General features: G+C 48.8%; 1 protein-coding gene across 1 annotated transcript in view; it reads left to right on the forward strand.

The window, feature by feature from the left end:
- Positions 1-16788, forward strand: part of LOC119967664 (potassium voltage-gated channel subfamily KQT member 5-like) — a 397797-nt gene that overhangs the window by 323045 nt on the left and 57964 nt on the right. The window contains 4 exon segments of the mRNA XM_038800475.1: positions 5619-5794; positions 7704-7829; positions 9276-9390; positions 12401-12413. Of these exon segments, the coding sequence (XP_038656403.1) occupies positions 5619-5794; positions 7704-7829; positions 9276-9390; positions 12401-12413 (430 nt within the window).

A 16788-nucleotide genomic window follows, 5' to 3' on the forward strand; every position in this document is an offset into this window, starting at 1 on the left:
ATTGCACCCATTTTGTAAAGATTTTTTCCTCCAGTTTCTACTCTCTTTTGAATCTAGCCAAACGCAAAACCTGTCGTGACCTGGCACAATTAGGCAGCATTTTAAAATGTTTTAAAATAATATTCCTTGGTATATTTAAGAATCATAACTTGGTGGAGTTTGATGGATGAAGCTTAAAATGGGCTCATCGGGAAAATAAAATCAGCATTTTTAACCACAGTGCCCAATCCAACAGTTACCTGATTGGAAAGTATTGAAAAGGACCTTTAAAAAATATACAAAACCACGTCCTGGTTAGGTTAGGTAAAGTGGTTGCATTTTTATTATGGTAAAAAATATTGAAAGCATTTAAAACACGCCTATTAGTGCTTTTGTGCCCCGGGAAAGCTTAATTTGTTTGAGTTTGTTTGTGGGCCTGCAAACGGTGCAGTAAGCAGAAACTCTCAATATTAATTAATTCATCCGGGGGCAAGGCTGGTTTTGTGGGAGGGGCCATTTCTTTCATGAGGGGTGGAATTTTGCGGCCCTGTCACGGTGGTAGCGGATAATCCTGCGAGCCGTTCAAACCTCCATTGACTTCGGCCGAACCAGAAGATCTCACCAGCAGGAGGCGATGTAACATTCTGCCCAACATGTTGCAAACCAGTGCAAAAACAATCGTGGAAATTCATTCCATATTGAAATGAAATGAAAATCGCTTATTGTCACGAGTAGGCTTCAAATGAAGTTACTGTGAAAAGCCCCTAGTCGCCACATTCTGGCGCCTGTCTGGGGAGGCTGTTACGGGAATTGAACCGTGCTGCTGGCCTGCTTGGTCTGCTTTCAAAGCCAGCAATTTAGCCCTGTGCTAAAAATGGATGCATTTTGCACTTAAAATTGCACAATCATTTGCGCTGTTAATACCGGTTTTAGACAAATTGTGCCAACGAAACAACCGCAAACTAGTTGAAAATCCAAGCTCCCAAGTGACTGTGACCAAGATACACCATCTCCCCCTCATCTTCTACAACCAATCCACAATCTTTGACATAGTTGACTGCATTATCACCCTCCAACATCCCTCCACTCTTGTCCAACTAGATGGAACTGCTCTCAACTGTCGGAGCTAGAGAATCACCTGCAATGGTTTCTCTTCCCATTCCTGCACCAATAACTCTTGTGACCCTCAAGAATCTGTCCTTTACACTCCCCCACACCGCACTCCCTCCCCATCCCCCACTCCACCGCCACTCTCATTTCTCATCTAGAACGACAATTTGAATTTACATAGTTACTGTACTAAAACATCCAAAGGACCTTCACAGAAGCATTATCAAATCCAAGCTACACAGGGTTTTAAGGAGCATCTTAAAGAAGGGGAAGGCATAGCGAGCCAGAGACGTTAAGGCAGGGAATTCCTGAGCTAAAGACCTTGACGGCTGATGGCATAGCCGCTCATGGTGGAGTGATTAAAATAGCAGATGCCTCAGAGTCCAGAATTGAAGGAGCACAGAGATTCCTGAGAGTAACAGGGATGGAGAAGATTATAGAGATATGGAGGGATATGGCCATTGAAGGGATTCAAAAACGAGGAAGATAATTTTATATTTGAGGTGTTGCCGGATCCAGAGCCAATGGAGATCAACAAGCATAGCAGTGATGGGTGAACGTGATGCGACTTAGGATACAGACGGTAGTATTTTAGATGAGTTGAAGTTTATGGGGGCTGGAAGTTGGGAGGCAGGCCAGCAAAACATTTGAATAGCCAAGTCTCGAGATAAGAAGGGAGGTGGAAACAAAAAGTCTTTGTGATTGAGAAGATATGGAGTCAAAAGCTGTGCTACCTCTAAGCACCATAATGCAAAGGCACAATGCAGGTTTACACATATATGGTAACCAACACCGAGGTTTACCTCAGTAACACCTCTCCTGATTTCTCCAATACATCTGCAATATCAGACAGTTTAGTCAAAATTCACCTGGATTTTATGCTCCCTTCATCCCCCCCCCCCCCCCCCCCCCCCATCCCTCGGCGTGTTTTCTGCTTTCGGAGGCAGGTTGTCATTGGTCACTGGCAGAATCTTACGGTCCTGCCAATGTCTAAAACGTTTTGTGTCGCCCGCAGCCTCTGCCACTTGGTATCCAATGCGGTTGGTTGGCCATTGGTGGGACCAGCAAATCCGGCAGACGGGTGGGCCAGAAAGTTCATCCCTCAGTCTTTTCTCCAACTGGTCAGCAAAGATCAGTGGGATTCTCCGTCTCACCAGCCGGCCAATGGGGTTTCCCATTGTGGGCAGCCCCACGCCGTCGGGAAATCCCTGGGCTGCTGGCGCAACGGAGAATCCCACCCAATAGAATCCAGCCCAATAATCCCCCATGACCAAAAAATGCTGTGCCCGCTCTGTGCCTGAGCCACAGACTCCACTCTACTCCTTGGCCATTGCCTGATGTTAAACCATACTGTCTGCAACCTTGTTTCAACTCTAAGCCAAGCTTCTGATTCTGTATCCTTTCCAGCACACAGACTGTCAACTTCCATCTCACCTTCTAACCTCTGTCCTTGACTATTGCATCGTTCCCCTGGACAGCATCTCATTGTTCACCCTCCAGAGCAAAGAAAAAACAGACACGCCCAACAGCACAGCCCTCTCTCAGTGCCACAGGGAAGCATCAGCTTACATTTCTATGCTCAAACTCTGGCGTGGGATTTGAACTCAGAAACTTAATAGCTTAGAAGTGAGTGTGCTGCCCACTGAGCCACAGCTGGCACTGCGAAGTGAAACCTGAATGTTTACCACTGTGCTCAATTCAAGGGGTTAATGGGGGGCAAAACACTGCCTCATTTTCCCTGGTACCCTGATATCAACACCTGAACATTCTCGCCAATAAATCACCTTCACTGTTAAATTCTTTCAGAGGTGTTTTCATTCTCTGACACGATTGCTGATAAAGCTTTAGAAACTCTGCCATGCAATGTGACAAATTAAAAGATCAGTTCAAGTTACGTACAAAATTAATCACTGTCTCAGGAAATTAGTTAGTTCCAGTTCATCTTGTGATCCTAATTGGTGAGAGGTTTTCGTCAAGGAAAAGAAACAAGAGCTGTTCACAATGCCAGCAGACAAAATCCACTGTTAAGATCTCAAATGCTCCAAGGGATTAGCAAAGATTATTATGTCAAGGGTCAGACTGAAATGCTGTCTCAGGTGGCTTTTCCTGCATTGGCTAATCTCACCCCTGAGCGGTGAGGGTAGGGGTTGGGAAGGCACTGGATCAGCCATTCCTCCATCATCACTGCCTGTAAATCCTGTTAGAATGTGTGCTGGGCGATTAAGTGAATTTAGCATCACTTCCCCACATTGAAATCCAGCTTGACACGCAGGCCAGAATTCTCCGACCGTTTCCTGCCAGTGGGATTCCCTGGTCCCGCCGGCAGCGCACCCCCACCCACGGGTTTCCCAGCAGCATGGGGTAGCTTCAGTGGGATTCCCATTGACAGAGCCGGGAGCAAAGAATCCTGCCGCCAGCAAACGGCGCACCGTCTCCTGCCACCGGGCAACACGTGGCTGAGAGGTCGGAGAATCCCGCCCACAGAGTAGTGGCTGATAGACAAGGCGCCAAATAAAACTGAGAGAAACATTGCCAGCAGCTTCACAGCCACAATCGAAACAATTGGCGTGAGTCACAGATGGAGATATGAGGAGGGCTGATCAAAAGCTTGTTCTAGAATGAACAGGAGAGAGAGGCAAGAGGGGTTTAGCGAGGTAATTCCAGAGCGTGGGGCCTCAGCAGCTGGAGGCATGGCCTGGGTGGGGGTGCGCTGCCGCCGGGACCAGGGAATCCCACTGGCAGGAAACGGTCGGAGAATTCTGGCCTGTGTGCCAAGCTGGATTTCAATGTGGGGAAGCGATGCCACCCCAAAGGCTAAATTCACTTAATCGGCCAGCACACATTCTAACAGGGTTTACAGGCAGTGATGATGGAGGAATGGCTGATCCAGTGCCTTCCCAATCCCCTATCCTAGTCGCCACACCACAACACCTGGTCGGGTAGGCAGAGTGTAAATTCAGAAAGTACAATTCACCTCACAGCACGTCTTTCTGGACTTGTGGAAGGAAACCGGAGCACCCGGAGGAAACCCATGCAGACACAGGGAGAATGTACAGGCTCCGCACAGACAGTGACCCAAGCCGGGAATCGAACCCAAGCTGGGGCACTGGAGCTGTGAAGCAACAGTGCTACCCACTGTGTTACTGTGTTGGATTTGATGGCAGCATTGAAACTCGAAGGGGTCATTCAGCTCCTCAAGCCCGTTCTGCCATTCAGTGAGATCATGTGTGAGCAACACAGCAATGCATATCATCCCTGGTCCCCTCCGATCAACTGCACTCCCCTAGTCCTGAGCAACATCCCGCCCCCTCACATAAGGAGGGAGATTTTAACAAGAAAGCTCCTGGAGAAGGTTTACATCAGCCCAAGCCTGCGGCTACAAAAGGACTTTACCAATCCCCCTATCGCTTACCTGCCATCACACCAGCCTGTCTAGCCAGGACCATGGTGGGGCGGCACAGTGACAGAGGTTAACACTGCTGCCTCACAGCCTCAGGGACCCGGGTTCAATTCCAGCCTCGGTGACTGCCTGTGTGGAGTTTTCACTTTCTTCCCGTGTCTGCGTGGGTTTCCTCCGGGTGCTCCGGTTTCCTCCCACAGTTCAAAGATGTGCAGGTTAGATGGATTGACCATGATAAATTTACCCTTGGTGCCCAAAAGGTTAGGTGGGGTTACTAGGTTAAGGGGATAGGGTGGCGGCATGGACTTAAGTGGGGTGCTCTTTCCAAGGGCCGGTGCAGACTCGATGGGTAGAGTGGCCTCCTTCTGCTCTGCAAATTCTATCATCCTAATTCTATGATTAATAGCAGAGGCTCTGTGGCAGCAGGAATGAAACCAACTTGCCAGTTCTAAAAAGCGCTTCCTCATTACAGATCCCATAGCATGCCCATCCAGCTTCAACCTGCCACACCAACATTGGGTTCTCCTCAACCATTTCCACACTGACCAAAGTCTTTGTGCCACAAATTGGCAACAAGTGGGTCCTTGCAGGAAACCTGAACTCCAGCTGTGGTGTATCCCAATCAATAATACATCATTAAGTAGTGCCCACTGACAAAATTCAGCCGAGGGCTCGGAGAGCTCCATTTAATCACTGCCTGGATTGGTTACTGCACACACTGAGAAAAACATGAGGGGAAAAAGCTGACTGATCTGTTCCTAACTCCACTCACAGCCTTGGCTCCATAAAAGAGGTGCATAATACAAAAATCAAAATGCAACAGTGAATCTACGACAAACCTTAACCATTGTTTGGAGTTGGGTGAACAGTAATAGGCTTAACAATACGTGAAAGATGTTTGAGCAAGACAGAGCACCTGGTGCAGGTTGACTGGGCTGCTGCCTGATATAAGGCAATACAAAGAAAGACTTAGAAAATGCAGACTGGTTTTGTTTGCACAGAGGAAGCGAACAGGTGATTTGACAGAAGTGTTTACGGTCAGGAGAGGATGGTTTGTGTCAGAAAGCAAGAGGAACTTGGAGAGAAATCTGAAGAGATTTAATTTTTGACATGTCCTTTCCCTCTCCAGACATTATCGTGCTAATTGCTTCCATTGCAGTCATCGCTGCTGGTACCCAGCGGAACATATTTGCCACATCTGCCCTCCGAAGTCTCCGCTTTCTTCAGATCCTCCGCATGGTCAGAATGGACCATCGAGGGGGCACGTGGAAGCTGCTGGGGTCGGTAGTTTATGCGCACAGTAAGGTGAGTGAATAGGATACATTGTGTGACAGACTCATCAACTTATCTTGTCACTGGGCAGCACGGTGGCACAGTGGTTAGCACTGCTGCCTCATGGCACAGAGGACCCCGGTTGGGCCCAGGGTCACTGTCCATGTGGAGTTTGCACATTCTCCTCGTGTCTGCGTGGGTCTCAACCCCACATCCCAGAGGTGTGCATGGTACATGGATTGGCCACTCTAAATTGCCCCTTAATTGGGCAAAAAAAAAGAATTACATTTATTTTTTAAAAACCTATCTCGTCACCCGGGTTTCTTAGTTGTACATGAGGCCACCACCTTTTTCTAAATGAGTCATTTCCCCTTGAGCTATCCTCATTCTTGTGTCGACCAACCAGTTTCAAGGTGAGGGAAAGGTTTGGGTTTGAAGGTCACCCCATTCAATGAGGAACTGACAGTGAGGATGTGCCCAGGGCTCCTTCGATCTGGTGTTGGCTAAGCGGAACATTTTCTAAATGAGAGATTCCTGTTTGTGGGATTGTAAAAGGAACTGGATAATGTGGAACATGACCATCTGTTTCAGCTTGTCCAGAACAATAGAACCACTCAACACAATCTGGGCTTGAAGAGGGTAAATTCAAAACTAATCTGGGAGAGAATAGTTTAGTGGTCAATATAAGGAGCAGCCTCCCTTTGGGCAATGTAGAAGTAATTAGTATTGACTCACTCCAAATGTAAAATTAGCTTTCATTTAGAAAATGACATGTTCGGGATATGGTGTGAGTCATTAGAGATCTGGGGCGAAATTCTCCAACCCCACGCAGGGTCGGAGAATTGCCCGGGGCCGCCGAAAGTCCCGCCCCCGCCGTGGCAGAAATTCTCCGCCATCCGGGAATTGTCGGGGCAGGAATCACGCCACGCCAAGCGGCGAGCCCCCTGCGGCAATTCTCCGGCCCGCGATGGGCCGAAGTCCCGTCGCTGGGAGGCCTCTCCCGCCGCCAAGGTTTGAACCACCTCTGGTGGCGGCGGGATCAGCGGCGCGAGCGGACCACCGGGGTCCTGGGGGGGGCGCGAGGCGATCGGACCCCGGGGAGTGCCCCCACGGTGGGCAGGCCTGCGATCGGGGCCCACCGATCGGCGGGCGGGCCAGTGTCATGGGGGCACTCTATTTCTTCCTCTACCGCCACGGCCTAAACCATGGCGGGATTCTCCCCTACCTGGCGGGGCGGGGGGTCCTGGCGTAGCGGAGTGGCGCCAACCACTCCGGCGCCGGCCTCCCCAAAGGTGCGGAATTCTCCACACCTTTGGGGGCTAGGCCCGCGCCGGAGTGGTTGGCACCACGCTGACTGGCGCCAAAACTGGCACCAACGGCCTTTGGCGCCCGCCACCGGGGCTGGGCGAAAGGCCTTCGGCGGTTCGCGCATGTGTCGGTGGTGACGTCAGCGGCAGCTGCACTGGGGGAATTCTCTTCCGCCTCCACCATGGTGGGCCCCGATCACGGGCCTGGCCACCGTGGGGGCACGCAGGGGGCTTGCCGGTTGACGTGGCGCGATTCCCGCCCCCGCCAATTCCCGGGTGGCGGAGAATTTCTGCCACGGCGGGGGCGGGATTTGCGGCGGCCCCAGGCGATTCTCCGAACCTGCGTGGGGTCGGAGAATTTTGCCCATGATAACACGATGAGTGTACCATGTCTGAGAAGACCAGGACTTTAGGCCTCTGGTTCCCAAAGCTTTCTATCACAGTGGGTTTCCTCACCCCACACTGGATCTGTTGTAGACTCAGAGATAAAGATTAATTGCTGTGAATAGCGCCCTAACATTTTGAAGTTTCTCACCTCATCTATTCGAGCATCTCTTTGTGTCTTGTGTTCAAGTCTAATCTGTTGAGGAACCCAGGAGACTCTGACACTGCACTCTTCTCTTTCCTCCCGGCAGGAGCTGATTACAGCCTGGTACATTGGTTTCCTGGTCCTCATCTTCTCCTCATTCCTAGTTTACTTGGTAGAGAAGGATTCGAATGCTGAGTTTGCCACTTATGCCGATGCTCTATGGTGGGGCACAGTGAGTACAACTTTTGCACTGCCACTTTGCTTTAGGACAATTCCTTACTAGAAACCAAGGGACAATAAATCAAGTGACCAAGTTACAAGCAATTCACACGATTGTTGGGAACACAAGCCAATCAACATGGGCTTTAGATTGGTTTCACAGGTCGGCGCAACATCAAGGGCCGAATGGCCTGTACTGCGCTGTAATGTTTTATGTTCTATTTTCTATAACACTGGAATGTCACAGAGACCAGAGTTTGTCTTCAGTTTCTCTCTCTTCACTCTCCCTCCTTCTCTTTTCCTCTCTCTCTCCCTCTCACTTTCTCTCTCCCTTGCTCTCGCTCACTCTCTTTCACTCCCAATCTCTCTTTTTCCACTCACTCACCTTCTCACTCTCTCTCTCACACTCATTTTCTCTCTTTTCCACTCACTCTTTCTCCATTTCATTCTTTCACTCCCTCTCCCACTCTCTCCCTCACACTCTTTCCCTCCTATCCTCTTTCTCTCCCTCATCTTTCACTCTCTCCCATTCAGCTGTCCCTCCCCTCACTGCGCCACAAATTCTCCTTTGCTCCCACTCACTATATCTCTCCCACTCTCTCCCTCCATCTTTCTCCTCTTTCTCCTCCCCATTCTTTCTCCAACTTGCTTCCTACTTCTCTTCTTCTTTCTGTCACTGTCTTTCTCTCCTACCCAATCTCTCTCTCTCACTCTCTCAGGAACACTAACATTCAAAGTGTATCCATTTGGCAAGATGAAAGTCAAGGAAATGTCTCTCGGATACAGAATAGTCCTGGTCACCCATTGTTATTTATTTCAGAGTGAAGGGATCACCACTTGACCTGAAACACCAAATGACCTGTCACCCATCTGAGCCATTGCAAATGTGAGCAGCTTGTCTTTGAGCAGCACTTAAGGCCTTGAAACATCAGGGTATGTTTGGGGCACTGCAAGTTCCCACACTGTCTATCTCTGTCTAATAGTCCTGGGACACAGCAAGATCCCATTTTGGTCATGCTTGATACGCAACTCTGTCTGATAGTCCTGCAGCACTGTAAGATCCCATTCTGTCCGTCCGTGATATTCAGCCCTGTCTGATTGTTCTGGGACGCAACGAGATACCACATGATCCATCCCTGTGAATCGTCCCTGCCTGATAGTCCTGGGCCGCAGCAAGATCCCATACCATCTGTCCCTGATATTCGACCCTGCCTAGAGATCCAAGGTAAGTAATCCAATATTTTGTTTGGTTACCTACCCCTGCCGTTTATTGTGGCACCCATTGTGATTTGGGAAAGTTGGAATTGAGTTGTGCCAGACCCATCCCATGGTGTTAGTGAGCCTGGCCTGTTCCCAGTGTAAGACTGGGCTATTGACCCAGTCCAATTCATGGGCAAAGACATATGTAGTTACGAATGGTGACAGGCTGTAAGGTGCAATCATTTTTTTCTCCCTCCAGATCACCCTGACGACCATTGGTTATGGGGATAAGACTCCCACCACGTGGCTCGGGAGGCTGCTGTCAGCTGGCTTTGCTCTCCTCGGGATCTCCTTCTTTGCACTTCCCGCTGTGAGTACCTGCGATGTGGTCAAGAGAATCAGAAACCGAGTAGAATGAAAGCAGTTCTTAGAATCACAATCCGCTGCCCTAAAGTGGCCCTATCAGAGCAGCAAGCTGGAGACATCCCTGCTAAAGGATGAGTGCTATTCAAAGGTTAGTGCTGAGCCGTGTTGCTGGGGAGAGCAGAGTCACAACCTTGCTCAGCATTCAGCCACCTCACTGCTTATCAGGAAGGATATTTTAGCCTGAGAGGGAGAACAGAACAGACTCGTCCAATCATACCGAGGATTAACAGGGTATATTATGAAGAGAGATTGTGTAAACTCGGTTTGTATTCCTTGAACATTTAAGAGGTGAATTTATTGCTGTGTGAAAGATGATTAAAGGATTAGATGGGAATGATAGAAACTGTTTTCTCAGGTGAAGGCCCACTCTTCACATTGGAGCCATCACTTCCCCACACAAAGGGAATTGAAGGCCTGGAACTGTTCTCCCCTAAAAGGATGTAGCTAGTCAGGGTCAATTGGAATTTTCAAGATTGTGATCAACACATTTTTATGAGGTAAGAATATCAAGTGATAGGAAACAAAAGCGTGCGAAAGAGGTTGGGACAGAGATAAGCCGTGATCTAAGTGAATGGTTGAACAAGGGACTGAATGGCCTCCTGTGTTTATGTTACTTACTCTGAGAGAGCGAGGCACTGACACTGGGTGTAAAACATTTCTTTAAGGTATTCGTTTTAATTCTAACTGGCCCAGCTACATCTTGTTACATCAGGGACAATTGTAGTTTCCCTCATACGGGAAAGTGGGCAGAATGGGGTTAACATTCTCACAGTGGATCCCCACCCCCGCTGTTCTGTCAGACAGTCCAGCCAAATGTGGTCTGGAAAAGCAATGTAAATTGTGATGTTAAGACCTCAACACCCATTGTAAATTAGTGAGTGATCCACTGGGGTTCACTTAACCGCAAGAGCAGTTTTCCAGAAGAAAACTCTTAGAAGTGACACTGAATTCTAACAGTGCAAGGACTGTGTTATTCCCAGAGAAAGATTGGTGGAGCTCCTAAGCAACGTGTACCTATGCAGTGCCATTAACGTAGTAAAAACATCATAACGTGCTTCGCAGAAGTAGTATCATGAAACAATAAACAAAAGCCACATAAGGAGATATTAGAACAGGACCAAAAATGTGGTTAATGCGGTAGGTTTTAAGGAAAATCTTAAAGGAGGAGAGTGAGGGAGAGAATGAGGGGGAGAGTGAGGAGGAGAGTGAGGAAGAGAATGAGGGGGAGAGTGAGGGAGGGATTTCCAGAGATTAGGACCTTGAACTGAAGACACGTCTTCCAATGGTAAAATGATAAAAATCAGAACTGTACTGGAGGACAGAACTAGAGGAGGACAGAGGGGTTAAAGAGATAGGGAGGAGTGAGGCCATGGAGGGATTTGAAAGAAGGGAAGGATTGTAGTTTTTTAATTGCGGCGCCGTGGTTTGTTCCTCAAACAGCAGACTGTTTTGTAACTGATTGGTACAATGATCGTAATCAAATGACATTCTTTTGGGTTTAACTGCTGCAGCTCTATTTAATTACATAGCTTTCTAATGGAAGTGATTTTTTCCAACATTAACATCTTACCCAATATGAACACACGGCTGTGGTGTCTCTCACATAAAGCATTACAAGAGGGAAAGCCCTGACTGAGAGAGCTGATGTCCCAGGGACTGTCCTGGACAGAGCTCATATCCCACGACTGTTCAGGAACGTAGGAATGGTCCAGTAGTGAGTTTATATCTTCTGAGGAATTGCAACCACTGGAAAACCAATGAGTGATGTTTCTGAGAGAGTCAGTCGAACCTTTAATAGTCCCAATATATTCGATAGTTCTAATATATGGGCTACACAGTAGTAGCACTGCTGCCTCATAGCGCCAGGGACCCAGGTTCAATTCCAGCTTTGGGTAACTGTCTGTGTGGAGTTTGCACATTCTCTCCGTGTCTCAGTGGGTTTACCCCAGATGCTCCGGTTTCCTCCTAAGATGTGCACGTTAGCTGGATTGGCAATTCTAAATTACCCCTTGGTATCCACAGGTTAGGTGGGATTACAGGGATAAGGCGGGGTTTGGGGCCTAGGTTTCAGAGGATTGGTGCAGAATCAATGGGTCGAATGGCCTCCTTCTGCACTGCAAGGATTCTATTCTATTCTTTTCCATGGGGGCCAATGGGTTTGTTGGCCTTCAGCCCCTTTAATCCGACTGTCCCCATGAGGACCACAGGGAAACCATTACCGATCTTCCCATGGGACTCGTGGAGTATGAGCTTCCCAGGTAAGAGGCAGAGGCCACCAAGCTGTAGCTCGTTAGACCTACATATAAACCCGGCCTAAACAGGGCCCATAGCTATTGGTTGTCCCAACAGAGACTGGAGTGGGAGAGAGTGTTACTGCCGTGAGCAGTAACATAATTCAATAAATCCTTGTTTCACTACTGCTGGCTTCCTCAATTATTAAACTGGCGATGAGGACAAAGGAGACTCTGACTCGCTTGAGGAGCCGCTCAGCCATCCTGGGCGATTACTATCCCGGAACGTATGGACATGAAGTTCAAGATGCTACTGTTTGGTAAGCTGGAAGCCGTTGACGCAGGCCTGGAAGACTGGAGCCTGTATGCTGAATGCATGAGGTACTTCTTCCAGGCTAATATTATTTTGGAGGAAGACCGTCAGAACGTCTTCCTCCTGACTGCCTGGGACTTTTGGAATTATAAAGAGTCTCATTTTCCCGGCTGCACCAGACTCCAAATCGTTTGGCGAGCTTCGTGATGTGGGGCCTGTAGCGCTGCCGTGGGCTTCCCTGTAACCCGCTGTGCAGGATGATGTGGCACAGTTTTGCCAACATGGGATCCCTCTGGATCCATGTATGGATCTGAGCGGCTGTCACGGGCAATGAGTGCACAAAATATAGCCAGACCTTGCACCACTGGGTCTCCCAAGGATCCCAATCAGTCCGTAGACCCCAACCCTAAAGAGTGTTAGACTCAGGGTGTCTTAATTTGAGCGCTGTCATGACCTCATCCATTACTGGTGGAGACGGGGGTTTACAAGCAGCGGGAGTTGACTAAGGGTGTCAGCGTTTACTATCTGTGCACTCGTGAGCCGCTAATAACAATGCCCAGTGCTGGATACAGGCTGAGGATATGGAGGAACCCTTTGTCCTCCTTGAAGAGGCCCAGCATTGGCTTATGGTCTGCGATGATGAGGAAGCAGCGCCCGTAGACGTACTGATTACAATTTTTCACCACATGTTTCACGGCCAACCCTTCTTTCTCTATCTGGGCGTAGCGACGTTCCGCTTCGGCCAGGGTTCCAGATGAATATACAGTTGGGCGCTCTGTGCTGTCATCCCATCAAAGAGGCAACACTGCTCCACTGTCTTATGGGGAGGTGTTGCAGGTGAGGACAAGCAGCCTTGAAGGGTCGTAATGTGCCAACAGCTGGGAAGATAGAACATAGAACAGTACAGCACAGAACAGGCCCTTCGGCCCTCGATGTTGTGCCAAGCAATGATCACCCTACTCAAACCCACGTATCCACCCTATACCCGTAACCCAACAACCCCCCCCCCAACCTTACTTTTTAGGACACTACGGGTAATTTAGCATGGCCAATCCACCTAACCCACACATCTTTGCAGCTGCTTCTTTACCCTTGAAAATGCTTCCTCTTGTGGTGCTGCCCCTGCCCATCTTTGGTTCTTCTTCAGCAGGATGTGAAGAGTTGCCAACAAAGTGGCTACGTTCAGGATAAATTTCTAATAATAGTTCACAATCCCAAAAATCATCTTAATACAGTCGTATTTTCTGGTTTCAGAGCACTCTTTATGGCTTGGACCTTTTCTTCAACTTGGTGCAAGCCATTCTTGCCCACGTGATATCCCAGGTACGTGACCCCTTTACCTGAAACACACACTTTCCCCTCTTCAGGCAGACGGCCGCTTGGGTGAACCACCTGAGGTCCTCTTCCAAATTGTCCAAGTGTTCTCGATGGCCCCTGTTATGAGCATATCGTCCAGGTATGTCGTCTCTTTGGGTAGCCCCTGGTGGATGCCTTCCATCACCCTCTGGGATATTGCATGTGGATGAGACCCCGAAGAGGAGGCGAGTATACTCGTATAGACCCCTGAAAGTATTGATTGTCACGTACTTTTACGATGCTGCATCTAGTTCTAGTTGGAAATACACAAGGCTAATGTCCAGATTTGTGAACAAGTGGCCCCCGGCTAGGCTAGCTTCGCGTACAGATCCTTTGCCCGCAGCATGGGATATCGGTTCAGGCGCAGAGCCGAACCGACTTATACTGTGCCAACAATGTGTGGACCACTGGTGCAGCCCACTCTGCAAATCGGGCCTGGCTTTTGACACCCAAGCTTTCCAAAGGCCATAATTCAGTTTCCACCTTTGAGCGCAAGGTGTTGGAGTACAGTAGTACTCTGAAGCATTCGGGTTGGGCCTCCGGGTCGATTCCAGGCCCTCCTGGAAAACCTCACGATATTTCCTCAGGACTTCATACAGGCTGCCGGTGCCCATCTGGAAGATTTGCTGCCAGACTAAGTGTTCACAGCCAATCACGGCCCAAAAGGTTGGGTCCCAGCCCCTATCCCACTATTAGTGGCAACCTGCCTATCTGCTGCCCGTGGGTGACCGGGGTCACGGTGGTCCCGTTCAACAGCTTCCCGGAATAAGCTCGAGGGCAGGATGCCCGTGCGAAGCTGATGGAAGATTTGTTGACCAATGATGGAGATGGCAGCCCCCGTGCCGATCTCCATACCAGGGGGTGCCCAATGACTTGAAGTCTCGTCTGAATCGATGCTACTTTAGGGGCTGTGATGCAATTCAGCTGCATCAGTTGTTCTTCTCAGGCTGGGTCCCCTGGCTTGGGGCGACCATGTCGTCTGCCCAGTGCATTCTTTGCCAATTCTGGCGGCCTTGGTTGCCATGTGTTCTTCGACTGCAGGCCTTGCGATGTCACTATCATTCCCCATCATCCTCTGGGGAGGAGTCACATTCGTCTGTGGAGGCCCTTGACCATTGTGTCCAGTTGCGATGTTGTGCATTTGGTTGCTGCTTTGGTGGAGATAGAATCCCTACAGTGCAGAAGGAGACCATTCGACCCATGAGTCTGCACCTGAGATGGCACTGCACTCCTGTATGGGGGTCGTCTTATGGAGGCTGGAGTCAACGGAACCCTGGAGTTCCTGATCCCCTTCTCATCATCCTCACAGGACAGGGAAAGCTCAATGGCTCTTTTCAGATCCAATGTTGGTTCTGCCAACAAATTCCTCTGAGTTGCCACGTTGTAAATCCTGCACACCAGAAGGTCCCTTACCAGGCCAGAGAGAGATGAGCTGAACTCACAATGTTTTGCCGGCCATCAGATTTGTTTCAGAAAGTCCATTACCCCCGGAATGAACACAGCCATGTTAAACCAGTACCGTTGCATAATCATGGCCAGTTTTGGGTCATGATGTTCCCCACAAACTCCAGTAGTTCATTAAAGGACTTTGAGTCTGGGACTGCTGGGTACGTGAGGCTTTTGATTGTGCCGAAGATTGGGACCAGCAGGCGGTCAGGAGGATTACCTTCTGTGGGTCCTCTCCAGTGATGCCGTTCGCCTGGAAGAACATAGAACATAGAACATTACAGCGCAGTACAGGCCCTTTGGCCCTCGATGTTGCGCCGTCCTGTGAAACCCCTCTAAAGTCCCTCTACAATATTCCCTTATCGTCCATATGCCTATCCAATGACCATTTGAATGTGTTTAGTGTTGGCGAGTCCACTACTGTTGCAGGCAGGGCATTCCACGCCCTTACTACTCTCTGAGTAAAGAACCTACCTCTGACATCTGTCCTATATCTATCTCCCCTCAATTTAAAGCTATGTCCTCTCGTGCTGGACATCACCATCCGAGGAAATAGGCTCTCAATGTCCACCTTATCTAATCCTCTGATCATCTTGTATGCCTCAATTAAGTCACCTCTTAACCTTCTTCTCTCTAACGAAAACAGCCTCAAGTCATTCAGCCTTTCCTCATAAGATCTTCCCTCCATACCAGGCAACATCCTTGTAAATCTCCTCTGTACCCTTTCCAATGCTTCCACATCCTTCCTATAATGTGGCAACCAGAACTGCACGCAATACTCCGCATGCGGCCGCACCAGAGTTTTGTACAACTGCAACATGTCCTCATGGCTCCGAAACTCAATTCCTCTACCAATAAAAGCTAACACACCGTACGCCTTTGAAACAAGCCTATCAACCTGGGTGGCAACTTTCAGGGATCTATGGACATGGACACTGAGATCTCTCTGCTCGTCCACACTACCAAGAATCTTACCATTAGCCCAGTACTCTGTCTTCCTGTTATTCCTTCCAAAATGAATCACCTCACACTTTTCTGCATTAAACTCAATTTGCCACCTGTCAGCCCAGCTCTGCAGCTTATCTATGTCCCTCTGTAACTTGTAACATCCTTCTGCACTGTCCACAACTCCACTGACTTTAGTGTCATCTGCAAATTTACTCACCCATCCTTCTACGTCCTCCTCCAGGTCATTTATAAAAATGACAAACAGCAGCGGCCCCAAAACAGATCCTTGTGGTACACCACTAGTACTGGACACCAGTCAGAACATTTCCCATCAACCACCACCCTTTGTCTTCTATCAGCTAGCCAATTTCTGATCCAAACTGCTAAATCACCCTGAATCCCATGCCTCTGTATTTTCTGCAATAGCCTACCGTGGGGAACCTTATCAAATGCTTTATTGAAATCCATATACACCACATCAACTGCTTTACTGAAATCCACCTGTTTGGTCACCTTCTCGAAGAACTCAATGAGGTTTGTGAGGCAGACCTACCCTTCACAAAACCATGTTGACTATCTCTAATCAAATTATTCCTTTCCAGATGATTATACATCCTATCTCTTATAAACCTTTCCAAGACTTTTCCCACAACAGAGTAAGGCTCGCTGGTCTATAGTTACCGGGGTTATCTCTACCCCCCTTCTTGAACAAGGGGAAAACATTTGCTATCCTCCAGTCCTCTGGCACTATTCCTGTAGACAAAGATGACTTAAAGATCAAAGCCAAAGGCTCAGCAATCTCCTCCCTAGCTTCCCAGAGAATCCTAGGATAAATCCCAGCCGGCCCAGGGGACTTATCTATTTTCACACTTTCCAGAATCGCTAACACCTCCTTCTTATGAACCTCAAGCCCTTCTAGTCTAGTAGCCTGTATCTCAGTATTCTCCTCAAAAACTTTGTCTTTTTCCTGTGTGAATGCAGACAAAAAATACTCATTTAGCACCTCTCCTATCTCCTCGGACTCCACGCACAACTTCCCACTACTGTCCTTG

The sequence above is a fragment of the Scyliorhinus canicula genome, chromosome 6 (genome assembly GCF_902713615.1).
Source record: "Scyliorhinus canicula chromosome 6, sScyCan1.1, whole genome shotgun sequence".
Classification (NCBI taxonomy): Eukaryota; Metazoa; Chordata; class Chondrichthyes; order Carcharhiniformes; family Scyliorhinidae; genus Scyliorhinus; species Scyliorhinus canicula.